The sequence below is a fragment of the Mustelus asterias genome, chromosome 15 (assembly GCF_964213995.1).
Source record: "Mustelus asterias chromosome 15, sMusAst1.hap1.1, whole genome shotgun sequence".
In the NCBI taxonomy this organism is placed as follows: Eukaryota; Metazoa; Chordata; class Chondrichthyes; order Carcharhiniformes; family Triakidae; genus Mustelus; species Mustelus asterias.
In genome coordinates, this window is record NC_135815.1 from 18,567,868 (window position 1) to 18,589,956 (window position 22,089).

General features: G+C 45.8%; 1 protein-coding gene across 3 annotated transcripts in view; it reads right to left on the reverse strand.

Annotated features, from left to right (window-relative positions):
- Positions 1 to 14,283, reverse strand: part of heatr1 (HEAT repeat containing 1) — a 78,185-nt gene extending 63,902 nt beyond the window's left edge. Inside the window, exons 1-8 of one of the 3 annotated variants that reach the window (XM_078229598.1) lie at positions 14,182 to 14,283; positions 8,056 to 8,206; positions 5,817 to 6,033; positions 5,315 to 5,456; positions 4,254 to 4,355; positions 3,100 to 3,240; positions 1,934 to 2,145; positions 311 to 435 (exon numbers count right to left, since the gene is read on the reverse strand). In XM_078229598.1, coding sequence (XP_078085724.1) covers positions 311 to 435; positions 1,934 to 2,145; positions 3,100 to 3,240; positions 4,254 to 4,355; positions 5,315 to 5,456; positions 5,817 to 6,033; positions 8,056 to 8,197 — 1,081 coding nt within the window. In that variant the 5' untranslated portion in view covers positions 8,198 to 8,206; positions 14,182 to 14,283. Of the gene's footprint in view, positions 1 to 310; positions 436 to 1,933; positions 2,146 to 3,099; positions 3,241 to 4,253; positions 4,356 to 5,314; positions 5,457 to 5,816; positions 6,034 to 8,055; positions 8,207 to 8,668; positions 8,779 to 14,181 lie in introns of those variants that run through there. The other 2 variants (XM_078229599.1, XM_078229597.1) reach the window with 2 other exon arrangements.
- Positions 14,284 to 22,089: the final 7,806 nt, after the last annotated feature.

The window sequence follows — 22,089 nt, forward strand, 5'->3', positions numbered from 1 at the left end:
AAATTCACAGCCAGAGCTACAAAATAATTCAATAGATTTAGCAAAAGAAAATTGTTTAAGTGCATTAATGTCTCAGGGACATATTGTTCTCTACTCAGAGTCATGCAGCATAGAGAGAGACCCTTTGGCCCATCATGTCTGCGCAAGCCATCAAGCAACTATCTATTCTAATCCCATTTTTCAGCACTTGGTCCATAACCTTGTATGCTATCGTGTTTCAAGTGCTCATCTAAATGCTTCTTAAATGTTGTCACACCCAGAATGATATGCAAAAGCAAATGTATTAAAAAGAAAATCATCAGAACAATACCTGTGATAGTGCAATGGATCAGAGTGGGTAGAAAGTAGTGAAGCAAAGAAGAAACTTGATACCGAGTATCAATCTCTTGCAGAATTGTAACAAGGCCAGGGATATTGCAGAGATGATTAAAGGTTCTGGAAAAAAAAAACAATGATCAGTCATTGAAGCAGGAAACCTAAAATTATCCCTATTGCTGTGTCCTCTCCTTCTCATCAATTAAAGGAGATGGAAGGCATCACTTCAGCCCTGTTCGAAATGTGGGGTAAAAATAGAAATGACAAAACAGTCGAGTGGTCACCTGAAAGGGAAAGAGGTTTGCGTGGGACACTTCTTCACTGTAATAGTTGCCCAAATAACCATCAGCAAACTGAATTTTTATATGGAAAAACCTGCATTCATTAGATTTCTTTTTCAATCAACTGAATAAATACTCCTTGCTCCAGGATACAATCTGCAATTAAGTGAAGAATGTAAATGTCACTTCAATTGGAGAAAATGACAAACTGCATCTTATTTTTATTAGTGTCATAAGTAGGCTTACACTGCAACGAAGTTACTGTGAAAATCCCCGAGTCGCCACACTTTGGCGCCTGTTCGGGTTCACCGAGAAAGAATTTAGCATGGTCAATGCACCTAACTAGCATGTCCTTTGGACTGTGGGAGGAAACCGAAGCACCCGGAGGAAACCCACGCAGACACGTGGAGAGCATGCAAATTCCACACAGTGACCCAAACCGGGAATCGAACCTGGATCCCTGGCGCTGTGAGACAGCAGTGCTAACCACTGTGCCACCCCAAATGAACGTGGAAACATGTGGAAGATGGTAAGTTTTTATATAGTCTGAACACATCGATATCTAGAGTGTCCATTTAAAAAGTATGTGGACTCAGTGTTTGAACCATCTTGTGATAATAAAGAGATTGTTTAGCGCAAGTGTGAAGAGAAGATAACAGGTTAAAAAGTGAGAACAGGCTTTAAATATCCACCTGCAGAAATAAAATCATTCTAAGGAATTAGTATGGCATCTCAAAGAGTGAATCACTTCGGAAATATCTGTCACAATGGACGGCCAGAATATTTCCTTATTTGCATTATTAGATGGGGAACTGACAGAGGAAAATTGCATGGCTAAATATAAATTATGCTTCTAAAATTATCATTTCAGTACAGCATATATACTTGTTGATATCCCCAACCAAAGAACCTAAAGCAAATGCAAACAAATGGATACCAGCTAGGCTCCATGCCTTCACAATGTTTCTGATTCTTAACATTAATACATTAAAACCATATCAGTCAGGGACCTCACAGAAACAAAGGTTTGTCCAAGATGCTGCCTCAAATTACAACTCTTATTTTTTGTCTTTCATCTTCCCTCAGTGAACGAAACTCTCATTGAACTGTTCTTCAACCCCGTACCTTGGGTATTGATGCAGTGTGCATCATGGGCTTGGCTGTCCTCCAAATTCCACTACCTGATGGTGGCGTGTGTTACAGCGGTTAACAGAGGTGCCACTGTTCAGTAAAGAACTATTTGTATTTATATGCTGACTATAACATAGTAAAATGCCTCTGCGGCACTTCCTGTTGACAACGAAGCCATGGCGCACAATGGAGAAAATTGTACTTACTTTTTACTAATATTTTCCCTCTTCTGGTGTTGCAGTAAAATAATCAGGCAACTCAGTCCCTCGCGTATCAGGGTTTGATCCTTCACAAGAGTTTTGCTGATCTGCTGGACCAGTGTGTTTATCAGAGAGGTTTCCATGACAACTTTAACCGCAAGCTGACAGATTATCATATAGGTAGCAGCCCTGTAATCTGCCAACGAAGACTTCAGTCCCTACAAATTGTCAGAAAAGTATATATCACAACAATGCCCCACAATACAGATGACAAGCATAATTCAAATGGGAGAACCAAGTGTCATTTAAAGAATATTACTGAGCGATGGCAGTAAGCATACAGAGGTTACTGCAGCAAAGGATGTTGTTTTCTATGCGTGACCCGGATAGCTAGAGCTGAGACGACAGCAAAGATTATACTGAGGTATCTAGGGGGAGGTGATGGCCTAGTGGCATTATCGCTAGCCTATTAATCCAGAAACTCAGCTAATGTTCTGGGGACCCAGGTTCGAATCCCACCACGGCAGATGGTGGAACTTGAATTCAATAAAAAATATCTGGAATTAAGAATCCACCAATGACCATTGCCGATTGTCGGAAAAACCCATCTGGTTCACTAATGTCCTTTAGGGACGGAAATCTGCCGTCCTTACCTGGTCTGGCCTACATGTGACTCCAGAGCCACAGCAATGTGGTTAACTCTCAACTGCCCTCTGAACAAGGGCAACTTGGAATGGGCAATAAATATTGGCCAGCCAGCAATACCCACGTCCCACAAATGAATTTAAAACAAGGAGGAACGGCAAACTCATCTCCCTACCCAACAACGTCACCTATCTTATAGCAAATTAATTTTAGCAAATTAAACTTAGTTTTTGAGTCTCAGTCACAATGGACAGATGTAACGAGTGAGTGAACTGATTTTAGGATATTTATGATACAAGTAAAAAAAAGTGTTGGAAATACTCAGCAAATCTGGCAGTATCTGTGGAGAGAGAAACTAAGTTAATGCTTGGGTCAAATATGACTCTTCTTCAGAACATTCCAGAACAGAACTTTGCTTCATTTTTGGTAGTCCAACATCCACAGCTTTTATTTCAGGATATTTATTATAAGCTGAAAACAACGTGCCCCGCATGATTTAACTTCACACGCCACACACAATGTGTTACCTTCTGGATGTACGGAAGCAGTTTGGCCACTATGGTGTCTGTTATCTTTTCCACAGAATTTAATGCTGGCACAATGGTGGATGCATAAAACGAAAAAAGAACCCTCAGCTGTGCTGCGTTGCCAGGATAATCTGCAAATGCCTAGAGAGAAAGAGAAACTGAGAGTTAGAATTACTTCATATTAGGACTTTCCCTTTTGACGACCAAGTTTTCAGCATTTCCCCCAGATGGCTGCAGTATGTATCCATGAGTGTTGGGGTAGATTTCTGAATTTCGGTGGTTAACCATCACGTGTGAGCTGGGACAGTACATTGCCAGTTCACTTCATTGTGGAGAACATCGTATGTGAGACTGATCCTGAATGCACATGAATTTTCCCCATGCTAATCACACACCGCAGTCAGACTATAAGATTTAGAGCAGAATTAGGCCATTCGGCCCATCGAGTCTGCTCTGTCATTCAATCGTGGCTGATATGATTCTCATCCCCATTCTCCTGCCTTCTCCCCGTAGCCCTTGATCCCTTTATTGATCAAGAACCTATCAATCTCTGCCTTAAAGACACTCAATGACCTGGCCTCTACAGCCCTCTGTGGCAATGAGTTCCACAGATTCACCACCCTCTGGCTGAAGAAATTCCTCCTCATCTCAGTTTTAAAGGAGCGTCCCTTTACTCTGAGGTTGTGCCCTCGAGTTCTAGTCTCTCCCACTAGTGGAACATCCTATCCGCATCCACTCCGTATTCCGTAAGTTTCAATTAGATCCCGCCTCATCCTTCTAAACTCCATCGAGTATAGAACCAGACTCCTCAACCGCTCCTCATATGACAAATCCTCCATTCCTGGGATATCATTCTTGTGAACCTCCTCTGGACCCTCTCAGGAGTGACAACCAGCAATAATGTCACCAAATGAGATTAGCAGCACGGGACAAACATTAAGCGGTGGTGTTTCCTGGTCTGCATGATTCAGTACCGCACCTTGCAGTGCCTTTCAGGGATCTTTTGTACCACATCTACAGTTTTGCAATATGTTATCAAACAAACTTAACATTTTTCAAACACGCACATGTTAAAATGATCATGGCAAAAATTCAAATCAGATTACAGGTGATGCTAAAAGTTTTAAACCTGAAGTTGTTGTGAATGTACAAACCTTGATAGTCTTGGTTACCAGGCTGCAGATAAAATCCATGAAGCTCAGATCTTTGTAACAATGTGTGATTAATGTACTTCTTGCCAAGGGGATGCCTGGTTTCTGTATAGACAATGGAAAAATGTGACAATTTATTGGAGTGTCGGTTTGCAATAACTGCATATACGTTAACCAAGTCAGGAATGACTGATTCAGGACATAGCATATTGCACCTCTTGGTGAACCCTGTCTTTTCTCACTCAGATACCTCCTTGCACCTCACCCTACCGTTCCAAATGACATCATTTTCCATCAAGTGCTGTGCATCCAAGAATAATCAATTCCTTCTTTTATCTCCCTGCATCATTCCTGCCACATCAACTGACTCATAGAAGTCATTTGCGCATCTTCTGGTACCTGGATCAACAGTGCTTGCTTGAGATAGAGTCTTGATGTGTACATTGGTTCCAGTGCAGTAGTGACGGCTAACAGTTGCCAAAGGAGATGGCGAGGGCTTTTCCTTAACAATTGCAATGCTAACCATTTATTGGATCATCGCTAACACACACATGCACGCGCACACACAGATAAAGAGAATTAATCCCTGTCACCAAAAGTAGTCCCATTAACCCATGTCAGCAGCAGTGATAATATATTTTGCTCTGGAAATCTGCCCAGGATGTTGAAAAATGGTCAATTGCCATTAGCCAAGCTCTTGCAGAATTTACAAACTGGATTATGGATTAAAAAGTCAATTAAAAAGCAATCTTGACAAGCAAACAAAAAATTACAATCTGATCCAACTGCATTCAGTAATTTTCACCCCATACAGACATCCCAAGTTCAAGTCTGAAATGCCTGGATTCTTTGGAAGAAAATCTGAAATAGATGCTACAATGAAATTACTACAAAACCCACAAGAAATATCTGGTATTCCCATCCACTGGATATCAGAAGTATGATGGTCGGTGCAGACTCAATGGGCCGAGTGGCCTCCTTCTGCACTGTAGGATTCTATGATAATAGCAGAATAAAAATCTTAAAGGTGCAGGTTTTAATTACATTGTTTGAACAACATCTACCTGTATGGGCTCCAGCCAGTGCCAGCGATGAGTTGGGTCACTGATTGCAAGAAGCTGAATGACTCTCACAAACACTTTGGTCTCATGATAGGGAAGAACGCAGCCAATCAGACCGTCCTGATTATACAGATGAATGTGGAACCTAGTTGAACAAGAACACAGACGTTAAAATCCTGAAAGATCACATTGCTCTAGTTATTTTTTACGCAACGTTAACTAATCACTCCACTACTTCAAAACAAACGTGTGTCACGATCACAAGTTATATCATTTAGCAAAATGTTTTATTCTGTTTTTTCAAAAATCTACTGATTCCTTACTTACATTGATTACTGCAAAATACAAACATTACAATTAGCTAGATTTGATCAGCGAGAGGGGTCATTTTGATTAAGAACACAGACATTAAATGTTTTACGGTTCAAATCGGTTTGTCTAAGAAAACAAACATCTACAATTTTCTCAATTCTAAATCATTAGCACATCCTGATTGTCACATTACCTGTGAATGAGCCATTCAATGCACTTCTGGGCAGGTTTTAGCATGAAGTATGGAGATAAGCGCGTTAGAAAAACCAATATATTCTTGCTGAGCTGGGCATTCACATTTTTAGTCTGAACGCCACGCTCCAGGCCTTTGGAAGCTTGGCTGAAGAGCGTTGACTGAAATTCTTCAAAAGACGGATCAATTCCAATAAGTTCCTCTAGACCTGTACATCCTTCGTGATTGTAGAAAGCAGTGTTAGAACAAATGGTATAGCACTTCGAAGGCAGATATTATGTCATTTACAACCTCCCATTTGAAAAAAATATTACTAATTTTAAGCTAAAGCTTAAGACTACAAGCCATGCAACTTTAGCGAAGGATTTGAGCTTTAATGCATCACAAATTCTAAAAAGATTATTTCGAAGGTCTGATATAGGTCACCTTTATACTACAAGCATAATTAAAGAAAATAGCCACTGTGCAATCCATAACATCTATATGCAAGCATGTTCACTTAATAATCCTCCAAAACCAAACAAACAGATGGCAGTTGTTTAATTATTAGAAGAGACTTACACACCTACAGAAAGGGAGGTGTGCAGGTCAGGGTAGGAAAAGGAGCACAAAAAACACCCAGTCCCATTTTTGCACCAAGAAGAAATATAGAGAACCTTTTCAAATTATAGCAAACGAGCTGCTCTCGAAGAAATTATGAATTATGTTTTATTTATTGACAAAGATAATGGACATTCTATGGATATAAAAAAATTGGGTCCTCAATTGCACAAGCAGGTCAAAGGTGAAATAAAAGCAATAATCGGTGCGTGATGTCGTATTTTTATGGTTCCTAGAGCTGTGCAATTCAGGTAGGGCCATCAATATAAATATTGTTATGAAGGAAGGGAACATGGAATTGGAGAATGATGGTGGCAATGGCACATGGAAATGCGCGAGTGTGAAAGGATCAAGATGATATGAGACTCAATATAAGAAATAGCTGTGAATGGGGATCAGCTGGAAAAAATGTAGAATGAGCTTAGGAAGCAATTGTGAAGGGAGAGGCTGAACAACGAGCAGGAAGAACAGTAGAAGAGATAATTGTCAAATTGGTATCAGTGACGGGGTTGTGTGTGGAGTACATTTACAAAGAGAGGGGGCAAATTGAGAAAAATGGCACAGCAGTTGCCGCGACAACGAGGGCAAAAACCGTTCGCAAAAAGGCAGGTGATTTACTGAAGAGTATGGTCGTGGATGTCAGAGTATTGTAGAACAGAAGAGTGGTTGCCCATGTGTAAATTAACGACACCGGAAAGAAGCACTCAGATACCTAGAATGTAAATGTAAGAACAGTTCCAGGAAAGTGAGAGAGGAGCTGCCTTCCCTGCATAATTATTATTTTTCCAGAAAATGGCAGCAGACAAAACTTCCAAGATCCCATGTTATTGGTTGGGCTTTAAGCATACTGGGTGAACTAACTGGGATCTTTGGAGCTGCATGTGATTTTCTGATAAGTTGGCAATGGCATGAGAGTCACTAACACTGGGAGAAAACTCTTGCTGGGGCTCACAAATAGAAATTTCAAAGCCAATGAATGGCTACACACTTGGTGCTGGTCGATGTTCTCCGAGTTTTGGATAACAGGGAAAATGGATTGATACTTCAAACTGAAGGGATCAGAAAGAATAGAGTGATGAGCTCTAGATAGAGTGCTAGTGTAGAGATGTGAATTGAGATTCATTTAAACTATATACGAGGGGGTATAAACTAAGGCTTTGAACAAGAACTTGGATGGTGGGCTCGAAGAGCAGGAAAAAAATAAGGCAACAAGGAAAGCCAGACAAACTAAACAACACAAAGGTGGAAATGAAATCAATGTATAGCCAAACAGGCTGTTCCAAAAAGACTAAAAAGACATTATAGCCGGAGTAATTTTACATATGTTCAGAAGAATTTGGAAACACACTTTTGCACGCATACACTGAAACTCCCAGTGAGCAATGATCACAGCAATTAGCATCAGTAAGGAAAGCTAAACTACAAACTTCAGCCGAGTGGGGCGATCAAAATGGGAATAAAATGAGATAAATTACATACACTAAAGGTATACAATGTGTACAAAAGGTTTTGCAGTGAGTGTAGTAATATTGCCGGCACCAATCTGTGGCAGGTATAGCAATCCTTACACTTCAGCAGTAAGAACTCCTAAGGACGACTTGTTGGAAGTATGGAAATGCAGGGTGGCTTCATCACTTACCTATAGCAAAGAAAGTGTCTCTGTCTATAGAAGCAGCTTCCTTACAATCAAACAACAAAGATGCTGATTCTTTGCGAGACAGGAGACTGAGATCATTCTGCGGTAGAGCCAAGCGTTTCAGCTGAAAGGCTAACGAGGTCATTTTGCTTTCCTGGGGGCGCAGGGAAGAGAGAAAGAGGGGGGGAGAAATAAAAGTAATAATGAAGGCACAACATTTCCACGGTCAAGTTCTCACTATGGCAACTTAATTTTCAATAAAACTCACTGAAATGCCAGCAAGAAACCTGTTTGCAGGTAACCATTTTTATTATAAATTGCACCACGTAAAGTAACAGCTCTATTTTGAAATTCTTTTGTCGGTTTTAACTAGTATCCTTGAAAAGAGAATGTGACTTGGACTCACCGAGCTTCATCAGACATATTGATGCTACTGCTGCCACAAGGCTACTGGAGAGGTGTGTATTAGGCCCAGTTTCTGATCAGTTCAGAAAGGACCTTCAGCGCCCCCCCCAAACCCGAACAAAACATCTGGCTGGCCCGATATTAAAAAAACAAGTCAATACTGGTCAGAAAATTGGCTTTACTCCTTTCTCTCCACACCTCTACTCCTCACCTGCATGGTCTCTTCATCCTGCACTTCTTCCTTGAACTGTGGGAACAACAGTCCTTATTCCACCATCTCCATCTGGCTAAACATCATGCTGAACATTGAGGAATGGGCATGGCAAAGGAGGGATTTCAAAACAAGGATGAGAAGTTGTTCAAAATGAGGTTTTGATCTATATTGGCTCCTGGTCTTTGAACGAGCACCGCGACACTGGATGAATGGGTGCAGCAGCCGGCCAGGAGAGCTTTGGAATAGTTGAGTCTCAAGGTAACAAAGGCACGAATGAGCATTTCAGCAGCAGATGAGTCGAGGCAGGACCAGAAAGAGGCAACGTTACAGAGGTGGGCATAGGTGGCCTTGGTGATGCAGTTAATATGTCATTGGAAATTCATTTTCAGGTGAAAATGGATATTGCCCCCCCCCCCCACAAAAAGATGTCTCCTGCCCCCCCACCCCACATGCAGAGATCCCCCCTCCCTGATCACCACCTCTGCTGAGTTCTCCCTCCCCCCCCATCCCCATCAGCAACTCTGCAGAGTTTCCCCCCTCCCCCCCCACCACATTGCAACAACGCAGCCTCCATTGATTCTCGTTGGAATGGAGCACGTGCTTGACTTGCCCAAACTGAATGCAGCTGAACTCCCTTAACAAGGGAGAGCTCCATATAAGCTTCAAAGATGGACATACAGGCAGTCATACCAGGAAATTGATACCTCAAAGAACAGCTCCAAGGTTTACTGAGAGAGAGCTGGGCAGTCTACCAGGCGCAGTGAAAGGGAGGAGGGACACATTCTTCCCCTTGGACGGGTGACGAGCCGGGGGTTGGAACGGCAATGCAGCCTGGGAGGTGTTGGCAGTCAGTGCCCATGCACTGAAACGTAGGACTGGCCACTTGTGCCAGAAGAAAGTTAATTACCTCATTCGGGCAGCAAGGGTCCATCCCGTCCAGGGATCGGTCCTATATATCATGCCTGAAATATCCATCCGCCCGACACCCCGTCCTTCCAGCACCTGACCCCTTGCACCAGCCTCCAGCTCTTGCTGGCCGAGGCATAGCCCAGACCCGACCGTCCCCACCCCAACACCTCATGCCCTTTCAGCCATCAGGCTTTCACAATCCCCACTTCTGTCCCCATAGGAGAAGATGGCCCATAACCGCTAGAAGCGGGAAAAGACAGAGGGTGAGGTATCCGAGCTGAGAATCCTCATTCCCTTTGAAGAGGGAGCTCTGGGTCTGGCAGGGGAGGAGGACAGGACTGTGAGTGACAGCCACGCTGGCCTGCGACGTAGAAGTGCGCATCTGCCAATCCGTCAAGTAAGTGACATGCTGCCTGTCACTCCATTGCACAGAACCTTGTGTCCTTTGTTTTATGAAATGAGCTCAATGCACCTGCCCATGAGGCATTGCTGCTCCCCCTGCTACTCCCTCTTAACCGGCCCACGACAGCTCAGAGGAAACCTCGGAGGAAGAGCTTGAGGAAACCTCCGAGGCCAACACCAGCCAGTTGACACAGTGGTGAAGCTTCGGGCTCACTGTCTGGTGCGCATGACACAGCCGTTGATGTACATCAGATGGAGGCGGGAAAGTCCAAAGCCTCTGGCATGCAGGGGTCAGCCGGAGCCAAGGGGTCAGCTGGTCCCAAGCCAGATGCCGGGCTACTGCAATTAGTCCTCCCATAGGGGCTATCAGCAACTGTGAGGCTGTTGGGAGGAGTCCCACAGCCTTCAGATACAGGAGATGGTGCCGGCACAGCGTGGTACTCAGGACAACACTGCAAGGGCGGCGTCCGCAGTGGTAAGCCTGGGGCAGGAAGTGGTCGCCATGGTGGCAGGATCCAAGGCATGGCCGGGTCCCTGCAGACCATGCTGGAGTCACAGTGGGTCACAGCTGAGGGACTTGGGATACTTCTCCAGTCACTACAGCCCATGGCTGAGAGGCTCGGAAGCATCCTGGAGACACAGCAGGCCATGGCTGAGACACAGTGAGTCATGGCTAAGACACAGTGGATCATGGTTGCAGGCCTCAAGAGCATGGTCCAGTCACGTCATAGGTGGAGGCTGCATTCCTCGTGACCTGTGATGCCCTTGGCGGAATCCCCATGGTACTACTGCATGCACTAGCCTCCAAGTGAAGGATTGCACAAGTTAGGTTTAGCGAAATAGACACTGATAACAATCACTGTTTTGTAGCACTGTTATTTTCACCAATAAATGTTATCGCACCCCACAAGCGATGACTAATATGTCTGTGATTCGCCTTCCACAGGAATGACCGCAGCCTATTTGGACCCAGACTGGCTCCAAACATCGTTCTGCATAGGAGAGGCCCTTCAGACCACCCAGTATGCAATCCCCATATCCCAGCGCCTGTGGCATACCCGTGACTGGCATGGCTTGCGACAAACTGTTCCAGCTGTGGGTGCCCTGCAGACCCACTGTGTCTGTCACATAGCTTGACATGGCATCCCCAGCACCCTCCGGACCCTGAGACCGCACCCCCCCCCCCCCACGCACCACATCCTCTGGGCCATTGCAATTGACAGTGGTGCCAGTGCGCATGCAGAGAGCAGGTAGGAGTCAGGCCTGTTTTGCACCAGGGCTGCATCAGAGTGTGTCGCATAATGAGTCGTCATCATCCTCCTGCCTGGACCAGTAATTTGCTAACATGGCCAACCAGGCCCATCACCCTGGTGTTACGTCAAAGAGACCCATGGGGCGGGAGTGTGGACAAGGTTTGGAATGGGGTGGGGGGGGGGGGGGGGGGGGGCGTGCTGTTTGTTGCAGGTACACCGCATGCCCCCTAGTCAGAGAACCCTGTGGCAATGAGGGCCTCCCTCGCTACCCTGCCCTGCCAGACCCTTGCCGCTGCCTGTCCTCCACCCCCCAGTTCCTCATCGTCCTCCTCCTCATCATCCTCCATGTTTCCCTGGGCCACCTCCTTCCCAGGGGCAATTGACTGGTTACCCTCCTCCTCCTCTTCCTCCTCCTCCATGAAGTCTCCGTGCTGCAGCGCCAGGTTATGGAGCGCACAGCAGACCACCACGATGCGGGAGACTGTCTGAGGGCAGTACTGGAGGGTCCCACCAGAGCGGTCCAGACAGCGGAAACGCCTCTTTAGGAGCCCAATGCACTGCTCCACGATGGACCAGGTGGCTGCGTGGGCCTCATTGTATCCGATCTCCGCCTTGGTCTCTGGTCTCTGTACTGGCGTCATCAGCCAAGTCCTGAGCGGGTAGCTGTTGTCCCCCAGAAGCCAACCCGGCAGGCTGGGCTGGTCCTCAAAGGCCCTGGGAATGTCAGAGCTCTGCAAAATGAAGCTATCGTGCACGCTGCCTGGATGGCGTGCGCACACGTGCATGATATTCATTGTGTGATCGCAGACCAACTGAACATTCAGGGAGTGGTACCCCTTCCTGTTCACAAACCGCGGTGCCTGACGTTCTGGGGACCGCAGAGCGACGTGTATACAATCAATTGCCCCCTGCACATTCGGCATCCCAGCAATGGCTGCAAAGCCTGCAGCCCGGGCTTCCTGCTGGGCCTGACCCAAGTCAAAGTGGATGTACTGGCCTGCCCGGGCGAACAGGGCATCTGTCACTTCACGAACACACTTGTGGACTGAGGACTGAGAAATCCCACAGAGGTCCCCGCTGGCAGCCTGGAAAGACCCAGTGGCATAAAAGTTGAGGGCTGCCGTGACCTTCACCACCACCGGGAGCGGGTGTCCCCCTGTACCACGGGGTGCCAAGTGCGCGAGTACCCGACACAGGTACCGCACTGTCTCCTTGCGGAGGCGGAGGCTGTGGCGGCAAACGCTGTTTGGCAACTCTTCGAAGGACATGCGTGTCCTGAACCGCCGGGGTTTCAGTTTCCTCCGTGGTCTGGCCTCCCCCTGGGGCCGATGGGCACCTGTCTCCTGCCCCCATCTGGCACCTCTCTCTCCTCTTGCTGCAGCCTCTGGCCTGGGCTGGCCTTGCAGTGCACGCATTTCTTCCTCCTCCTCTTCTGCAGCAGCAGCGGCCACAAGAATCACCGCCAAGTCTATTGGCTCCATGCCGAAACTCATCTTTGCTCTGGAGGGTGGGGTGGCAGGGGCGGGACAGGGGGCAGAAAGAGAGAGACAGACAGACAGAAATTCAGTCAGGTTCTCCACCCTGAGACCTGCACTCCCTCTCAGTAACCTGTGTGTGGATGGTGGCATGCCCAGTGCCATCTCGATGGGTTGGCAAGCATCATTTCACCCTCGCCATGTAGGACACAGTGAGCATACAGATGGCTGTGTAGGGGTCCCCATTGGGAAGCCTTGAAGCAAAGACATGGGTGCACCTACCTGGCTGTCTGGTGCAGTGGCTTTCACGAATGGCTTGCTGTTCAGACAGATTGGGGAGGGGCACCCTCGATATCCTGTGACAGGATGAGTTCCCATTAAGGGCAGCACTGACAAGGCCATGCTGTGTGAGGAGCCATGTTAACACTTGCACAGCTCCCTTGCTTGGACCAGCAGCTGAGATCTGCTGCTTGTGTGTGTTAGTGGGGTTACTGGAATGGAATATCAGCAGTTAGTCAGAGAGCCTGTGGAGCTGACAGTTGGAAGTGTTCCATGGCGACAGCACTGGGGTTGGTGTCCGCACTGATAAGCAACCTCACTCAGCAGCCAGGGGGGGTGTGCTCTTCACCAGGCTCCAGCCAGTGCAGAACCTCGAACTCTGCACCCCCATGACTGGCACAAGCAATCCCTCCCACCCCAAAACACCCACGTAAGCCCTCCCACCCCCACAATTGCTACATCTGAGAACCAACCCCCCACCCCCCCCCCCCCCCCCCCATCCCTCCTTCCCTCCCAGAAGGCTGGTGGTCAAAAGAGACTTCCACCTCACTCCCCTTCGCTTACATCTGCAGCAGACTTTTATGAAGTAGGTGCTTGCCTCACCAGCATGATGTCTTGCCAACAAGGTCAGTAAGGTAAGCGAGGGGGAACAATTACGTGTGGACTGTGTTAATTATATGCAGATGCATGCTAATGCATGCAAATTGACATTTCACCCATTTTGGGCACATGCCCAGAAAAAAAAACGTTTGGGACAATGGGAACCGGCGGGTAAACGGGCGCGATTCCCATTGTTTTCCTTCTCACGCTATCTTACGACCTCACCACGCCGATCTACGGGCGGAACGTGGTTGTAAGATTGCGCCCGAAGTCTAAACGGGTGCACAACAGTGTGGATCATTGAGTCTTCACAGTTAACATTTCCCAAATGCTGACAGGCAGAATGCGATCAGGCCACGGGTCTCTTTTTTATGTAAAGTCGCTGCTTGGTTAATAATGTCTAGTTGAGATATTATTGCTTAAATAATAAGAACATGGTCACTGGCCGCCCGCAGGGAATATGCTCCATCATTAAAACAGCAGCAACATGAACTGCGCACCTCAATAAAACCTGAAAAGTTTAAACACGCGCACTTTAAAATGCGACTGAACATTCCTGAGCCGCTTTCTGTGGGAAATCTGTCAAACTCACCTTTCTTTTTTAAAAACAAATAATCTCTCAGCTTTCCACTCTCACACTCTTCCCCACATGGCACCCGGCACTTCACTCTCGACCCGGAACCGGAATCTCACTGCGCTGTACCTCCACTCACAGCGCCCCCTCTGGCTGGGAGGAGCAATCCCACCGTCCATACTGCCTGCTCTGGTTGAGCGGAGCGATTGGGAGACTCCGGCCATCCACAGCGCCCCCTCTGGCTTGGAGGAATAATTGGGAGGCTCCTGCGGTCCACAGCGCCCCCTCTGGGCTGGGAGGACTATTCGGGAGATGCCGACCAAAGGCTCCTGCTGACCGGGACAAAACACACCTCTTTAACCTGTGCTTGGCCCTCTCGTTACTCACATTGTCTGTACCTTTTTAAGACTTGATTACCTGTAAAGACTCGCATTCCAACCGCTATCTTGTAGATTGAGTTTGTGTCTTGTATATGCCCTGTTTGTGAACACTCACTCGCCTGATGAAGGAGCGAGACTCCGAAAGCTTGTGCTGCCAAATAGACCTGTTGGACTTTAACCTGGTGTTGTGAGACCTCTTACTGTGCTTACCCCAGTCCAATGCCGGCATCTCCACATCGTGACAATGTTGCCAGTTGTGGTCCCACTTGTTGCCGTTTCTCATCCTTTTGATTGTATTGAAAACTTTAATACTTCGGCTTTTAATACTTAATCTCGGATGCACCAGGAGCGTTTGCAAATTTAAGTTTTAAAATTTATTTATTGGTGTCACAAGTAGGCTTACATTAGCACTGCAATGAAGTTACTGTCAAAATCCCCTAGTCGCCACACTCCGGTGCCTGTTCGGGTTCACTGAAGGAGAATTTAGCATAACCAACAAGCATATCTTTCGGACTGTGGGAGGAATCCGGAGCACCCAGAGGAAATCCATGCAGACACAGGGAGAATGTGCAGACTCCGCACAGACTGTGATCCAAGTCAGGAATTGAATCTGTGTCCCTGGCGCTGTGAGGCAGCAGTGCTAACCACTGTGCCACCATGCCGCCAACATCATGCGTAAGATCGAGCTCAAGATTAGGTGTAATCCCTATTCTTGTCAGCTTGGATCGATGTCTCTTTTGTGGGGACCATGAACTAGATTCAACTTGAATTTCAATTGGGTTTGGAGCAAGCGAGAAGATGGCTTAGGGTCTCGCCCTGTCTTCTCTGTGCCCTGGTTCTGTAACTGGGGTTAGATCTGATTCTCGATTTTTCTACTAGTGGGAATAGTTTCTCCCTATCCATTCTGTCCAAACCTCTCATGAATTTGAATACCTCTATTAAATCTCCTCTCACCCTTCTCTTTTCCAAGGAAAACAGTCCCAACTTCTCTGCACTATCTATGTAACTGAAGTTCCTCATCCATGTACCCATTCTTGTGATTTTTTTCTGCACTCTCTCTAGTGCCTTCACATCTTTCTAAAGTGTGGCGTTCAGAACTGGGTACAATGCCCCAGTTGAGGCTGAACCTAAACTAAATTGTGAGAGTACAGGTTCATATTCAGGAAGATATGGTAAAAAGTAGAAATAAGGCAAGAAAGAAAGGTATTAATATGGGAAATGATAAACAGAGTATGACAGGAAAGGACAGCAAGTACAGTCTAAGAATAAAACAGCAGTCAAGGATAGAGGTTATAAAAATAATAAAAGGGCAAAACTAAAGGCTTTGTATCTGAATGCACATAGCATTCAAAACAAAACAGATTAATTGATAATACAAATAGAAATAAATAAGTACTATCTAATCACCATCACGGAGACACAACTTCAGGATGACACAGATATAGATTTGAATGTTGAAAGATATATGATATTTAGGAAACCGGAAAAAGGTGGAGGGATGGCTCTGTTAATTAACAATGGTATTAGTACAATAGAGAAGATGACCTAAATTCAGGAAACCAAGATTGGAAGCGATATTGGTAGCGATGAGAAATTATAAAGGCAAGAAGTAATTGGTGGAGATGGCGTAAAAGGTAATGGGAGCTTGTCGGAAAGGTACGTCAATAATCATGGGGGATTTTAAGCTACGTATAAACTGGAAAAATCAGATGGGCAATGTAGCCTAGATGAGGAATTTGTAAAATGAGGAATTTGTAGAATGTTTTCAGGATAGTTTTTTTTAACAACAGGATGTTCTGGAGCCAAGCTGTGAACAGGCTATACAAGACCTGGCATTGTGCAATGAGATGGGATTGACTGATAATCTCATAGTGAAGGTCCAAAAGGCCACAAGATGTAGGAGCAAATGTAGGTCATTTGGCCCATTGAGTCTGCTCTGCCAGTCCATGAGATCATGACTGATCTGATATGATAATCCTCAACTTCATTTTCCCGCCTTATCCCATAACCTTTGATTTCCTTACTGATTAAATAACTGTCTATCTCAGCATTGAACATACTTAATGACCAAGCCTCTGCATTCCTCTGTAGTAAAGAATTCCACAGATTCACTACTCTCTGAGAGAAGAAATTCCTCCTCATCTATTGTCTTAAATAGGTGACATCTTACTCTGAGATTATGCCCCCTATTCTAGGGGAAACAGCCTCTCAGCATTTACCCCGTCAAGTCTCCTGAGAATCCTATCTGTATCAATAAGGTCACCTCTCATTCTTCTAAATTTAAATTAATGCAGGCCCAACATACTCAACCTCCCCTCATAAGCAAATCCCTCCATATCTGGGATCAACTTAATGAACCTTCTCCAGACTGCCTCAGATAAGGGGACCAAAACTGTTCACAGTATTCCAGCTGTGGTCTAACTAGCACCTTGTATAGTTTTAGTAAGACTTCATTATTATTATATTCCATTCCCTTTGGCACCCCCTAGATAGCAGCGATCATAATATAATTGAATTTTACATTGAGGGAAAGAACGGTAGGTCCAAGACTAATATTTTAAACTTAAATAAGGGCAATTATGAGGGCATGAAAGCTGAGCTAGCTAAAGTGAATTGGCAAATTAGGTTAAGAGATAGGTTGATAGAGATGCAATGGCAGACATATAAAGGGATATCTCTGAATATGATGTGGAGATGCCGGCGTTGGACTGGGGTAAACACAGTAAGAGTTTTAACAACACCAGGTTAAAGTCCAACAGGTTTATTTGGTAGCAAATGCCATTAGCTTTCAGAGCGCTGCTCTTTCGTCAGATGGAGTGGATATCTGCTCTCAAACAGGGCATACAGAGACACAAAATCAAGTTATAGAACACTGATTAGAATGCGAATCCCTACAACCAACCAGGTCTTAAAGATACAGACAATGTGAGTGGAGGGAGCATTAAGCACAGGTTAAAGAGATGTATATTGTCTCCAGACAGGACAGCCAATGAGATTCTGCAAGTCCAGGAGCCTCCTGGATTAGGAGAGCAATAGTGGTGGGGGACGTGTCGGTTAGAGGCACGGACAGGCAATTCTGTGCGTGCGAACGGGACTCCAGGATGGTAGTCTGCCTACCTGGTGCTGGGGTACTGGATGTCTCACAGCGGATAGGAGGCATATTAAAAGGGGAGGATAAAGAAACGAATGTCATTGTACACATTGGTGCAAATGACGTAGATAGGAAGAGCAGGGGGATCCTACGAGAGCAATTCAGGGAGTTGGGAAATAGGCTAAAAAGTAGGGCCTCCAGGGTGGCAATCTCTGGGCTGCTCCCAATACCTAGGGCCAGTGAGGCTAGGAATAGGGAGATAGTACAATTGAACGCTTGGCTAAAGGACTGGTCCAGGAGGGAGGGCTTCATATTCCTGGATCACTGGGAAGTTTTCAAGGGAGGAGGGCACATGTACAAGAAGGACGGGTCACAACTAAATTGGAAGGGCACGAATATCCTGGCTGGGAGTTTTGTTAGTGCAGTTCAGATGGGTTTAAACTAATATGGCAGGGGGGTGGGGATCAAAAAATTATGTCTACAAGTGTAGAGGCTGGGGACGAGCTTGGGGCCAGGACAAGGCTGGCAAAGAAGAAGAGTACTCTGGGGGAGGATGACCTCACTGGGCCTGGAGGTCTGGAGTGCGTCTACTTCAATGCAAGGAGCGTAGCAGGTAAGACAGATGAACTTAGAGCCTTAATGCTTACGAGGAATTTGGATGTGGTTGCGGTGACAGAGACTTGGTTGAAAGAGGGACAGGACTGGCAACTGAATATTCCGGGTTACAAGTGTTTTAGACGAGACAGAGGAAGGGCCAAAAGAGGTGGGGGAGTAGCAGTATTAGTTAGAGAGCATATTACAGCGGTGCAGAGGGAGGACAATTCAGAGGGGTCGTGTAACGAGTCACTGTGGGTGGAGCTCAGAAACAGGAAGGGCGCAGTCACTATGTTGGGGGTATACTACAAGCCCCCGAACAGCCCAAGGGAAGTGGAAGAACGGATATGTCAGGAGATAATGGATAGGTGCAGGAAAAATAGGGTTGTTGTAGTGGGAGACTTCAATTTCCCTGGTATAGACTGGAAATCGCGTAGGGCTGGGAGTCTGAATGGGGAGGCATTTGTGAAATGCGTACAGGAAAGTTCTTTGGAACAATATGTAGATAGCCCGACTAGAGAGGGGGCTATACTGGACCTAGTACTGGGGAATGAGCCCGGTCAGGTCTTCAAAGTTTCGGTAGGGGAACATGTGGCAAATAGTGACCACAATTCTGTTAGCTTTAGGATAGTGATGGAAAAGGATTAGTGGTGTCCCAAGGGTAAGGTGTTGGATTGGGGCAAGGCTAATTTTAGTGGGATTAGGCAGAAATTGGCAGCTTTTGATTGGGAGTGGCTGTTTGAGGGTAAATCCACATCTGGCATGTGGGAGTCTTTTAAGGAACAGTTGTTAGGGCTGCAGGATAGGCATGTGCCAGTAAAAAGGATAGGAAGGGTAGGATTCGAGAACCGTGGATAACCAGGGAAATTGAGGGATTGGTCAAAAAGAAAAGAGAGGCGTACGTTAGGTCCAGGCAGCTAAAAACGGAGGGAGCTCTGGAGGAATACAAAGAAAGTAGGAAAGAACTCAAACGAGGAATTAGAAGGGCAAAAAGGGGTCACGAAATGTCCTTGGCAGACAGGATTAAGGAGAATCCCAAGGCATTTTATTCATACGTTAGGAACAAAAGGGTTGTCAGGGAAAAAATCGGACCTCTCAGGGACAAAAGTGGGGAATTATGCTTAGAGCCCAAAGAAGTAGGGGAGATCCTAAATGAATACTTTGCGTCGGTATTCACAAAGGAGAGGGATGTGTTGACTGGGTGTGTCTCGGAGGGGAGTGTTGACCCGTTAGCGAAAATCTCCATTACAAGGGAGGAAGTGTTAGGTTTTATAGGGAATATAAAGACTGACAAATCCCCAGGGCCTGATGGAATCTATCCAAGGCTGCTCAGGGAGACGAGAGATGAAATCGCTGGGCCTCTGACGCAAATCTTTGTCTCGTCACTGGACACAGGTGAGGTCCCAGAGGATTGGAGGATAGCAAATGTGGTCCTGTTATTTAAGAAGGGTAGGAAGGATAACCCGGGAAATTATAGGCCGGTGAGCTTGACGTCTGTGGTAGGGAAGTTGTTGGAGAGGATTCTTAGAGATAGGGTGTATGCGCATTTAGAAAGGAATAAACTCATTAACGATAGTCAGAATGGTTTTGTGAGAGGGACGTCATGCCTCACTAACCTGGTGGAGTTTTTGAAGAAGTGACTAGAATGGTTGACGAGGGAAGGGCCATGGATGTCGTCTATATGGTCTTTAGTAAGGCGTTTGACAAAGTCCCTCATGGTAGGTTGGTGCAAAAGGTTGGATCTCATGGGATAAAGGGGGAGGTGGCTAGATGGGTGGAGAACTGGCTTGGTCACAGAAGACAGAGGGTGGTAGTGGAAGGGTCTTTTTCCGGCTGGATGCCTGTGACTAGTGGTGTTCCGCAGGGCTCTGTATTGGGACCTCTGCTGTTTGTGATTTATATAAACGATCTGGAAGAAGGTGTAACTGGGGTGATCAGTAAGTTTGCGGACGACACGAAAATGGCTGGACTTGCAGATAGTGAGGAACATTGTCAGAGGCTACAGAAGGATATAGATAGGCTGGAAATTTGGGCAAAGAAATGGCAGATGGAGTTCAATCCAGATAAATGAAAGGTGATGCATTTTGATAGAACTAACGTACGGGGGAGCTATACGATAAATGGCAGAACCATAAAGGGTGTAGATATGCAGAGGGACCTGGGTGTGCAAGTCCACAGATCCTTGAAGGTGACATCACAGGTGGAGAAGGTAGTGAATAAGGCATATGGCATGCTTGCCTTTATAGGACGGGGCATAGAGTATAAAAGTTGGGGTCTGATGTTGCGGTTGTATAGAACGTTGGTTTGGCCGCATTTGGAATACTGCGCCCAGTTCTGGTCGCCACACTACCAGAAGGACGTGGAGGCTTTAGAGAGAGTGCAGAGGAGGTTACCAGGATGTTGCCTGGTATGGAAGGGCTTAGTTATGAGGAGAGATTGGATAAACTGGGGTTGTTCTCACTGGAAAGACGGAGGATGAGGGGTGACCTAATAGAGGTGTATAAAATTATGAAAGTCATAGATAGGGTGAACGGTGGGAAGCTTTTTCCCAGGTCGGTGGTGACGTTCACGAGGGGTCATAGGTTCAAGGTGAAGGGGGGGAGGTTTAACATGGATATCAGAAGGACGTATTTTATGCAGAGGGTAGTGGGGGCCTGGAATGCGCTGCCGGGCAAGGTGGTGGAGGCGGACACACTGGGAACGTTTAAGACTTATCTAGATAGCCACATGAACGGAGTGGGAATGGAGGGATACAAAAGAATGGTCTAGTTTGGACCAGGGAGCGGTGCGGGCTTGGAGGGCCGAAGGGCCTGTTCCTGTGCTATACTGTTCTTTGTTCTTGTTCTTTGTTCTATCTGTGGTTAACTAAAAAAGTTGAAGATAATATCAAACTTCAGGAAAAAGCATATAATTGCACAAAAATGGGTGGGTGGTCAGAAGATTGGACAGAATATAAAGAATTTCAAATAATTACAAAAAGATGAGGAAGACAAAATTAGAGTATGAGAAAAAGTTAGCTAGACAAATGAAGATGGTTGGTAACAGTTTCTATTGATATTTAAACAAGAAAAGTTAAAATGAGTGTTGGTCCCATAGAAAGTGAGTCTGGAGAATTAATAAGGGAAAATTAATAGGGTAGATTGCAAACAGCCAGTTGGTAGTACAGAACTTGAGTATTGCTGAGAAAAGACATTTTGTCGAAGCTTTTCATCTTGCACTTATCAGGACAATTGCAAGAATACCAATGTCCAATACCAAAGGGGAAAAACAACTTTCTACTGTATGGGAAGAGTGTGCTTCTTGGATGGCAAGTAGACTTGGTAGAGGCTTTGCCATTGAGAATGCACCAGTTGATGGTGATTGACAGTTAACTGCCAAACATTGTTTGCAAATTGAAACCAGGCAGCGTGACACTGATTGGTCAAGGCATTGCCCTGAGGAATAAACCAATGAATGGCCATTGCTTATTTTGTTTCGGTGAAACAGGCGCAATGTGTGTACATTTAAGACAAAGAAGAGGAGAAACTTTCTCTCTCGGAGGGTAATGAGTCTTTGGAACTCTCTTCCTGAAAAGGCAGTGAAAGCAGAGTCTTTGAATTTTTTAAGGCAGAGGTAGATAGAGTCTTGATGAACAAGGGGGGTGAAAGGTTATCGGGGATAGGTGGGAATTTACAATCAGATCTACCATGATCTTATTGAATGGTGGAGCAGGCTGGTATGTTTGTATGAAATAATGTTTTATACAAATTTAACATGTTCTCTTTAATCTTGCGCTCTATACTCCTATTAATAAAGCCTAGGGTACTGTATGCTTTATTAACTGGCCTCGCAACCAAAATACACAAATTATATGCAATATTT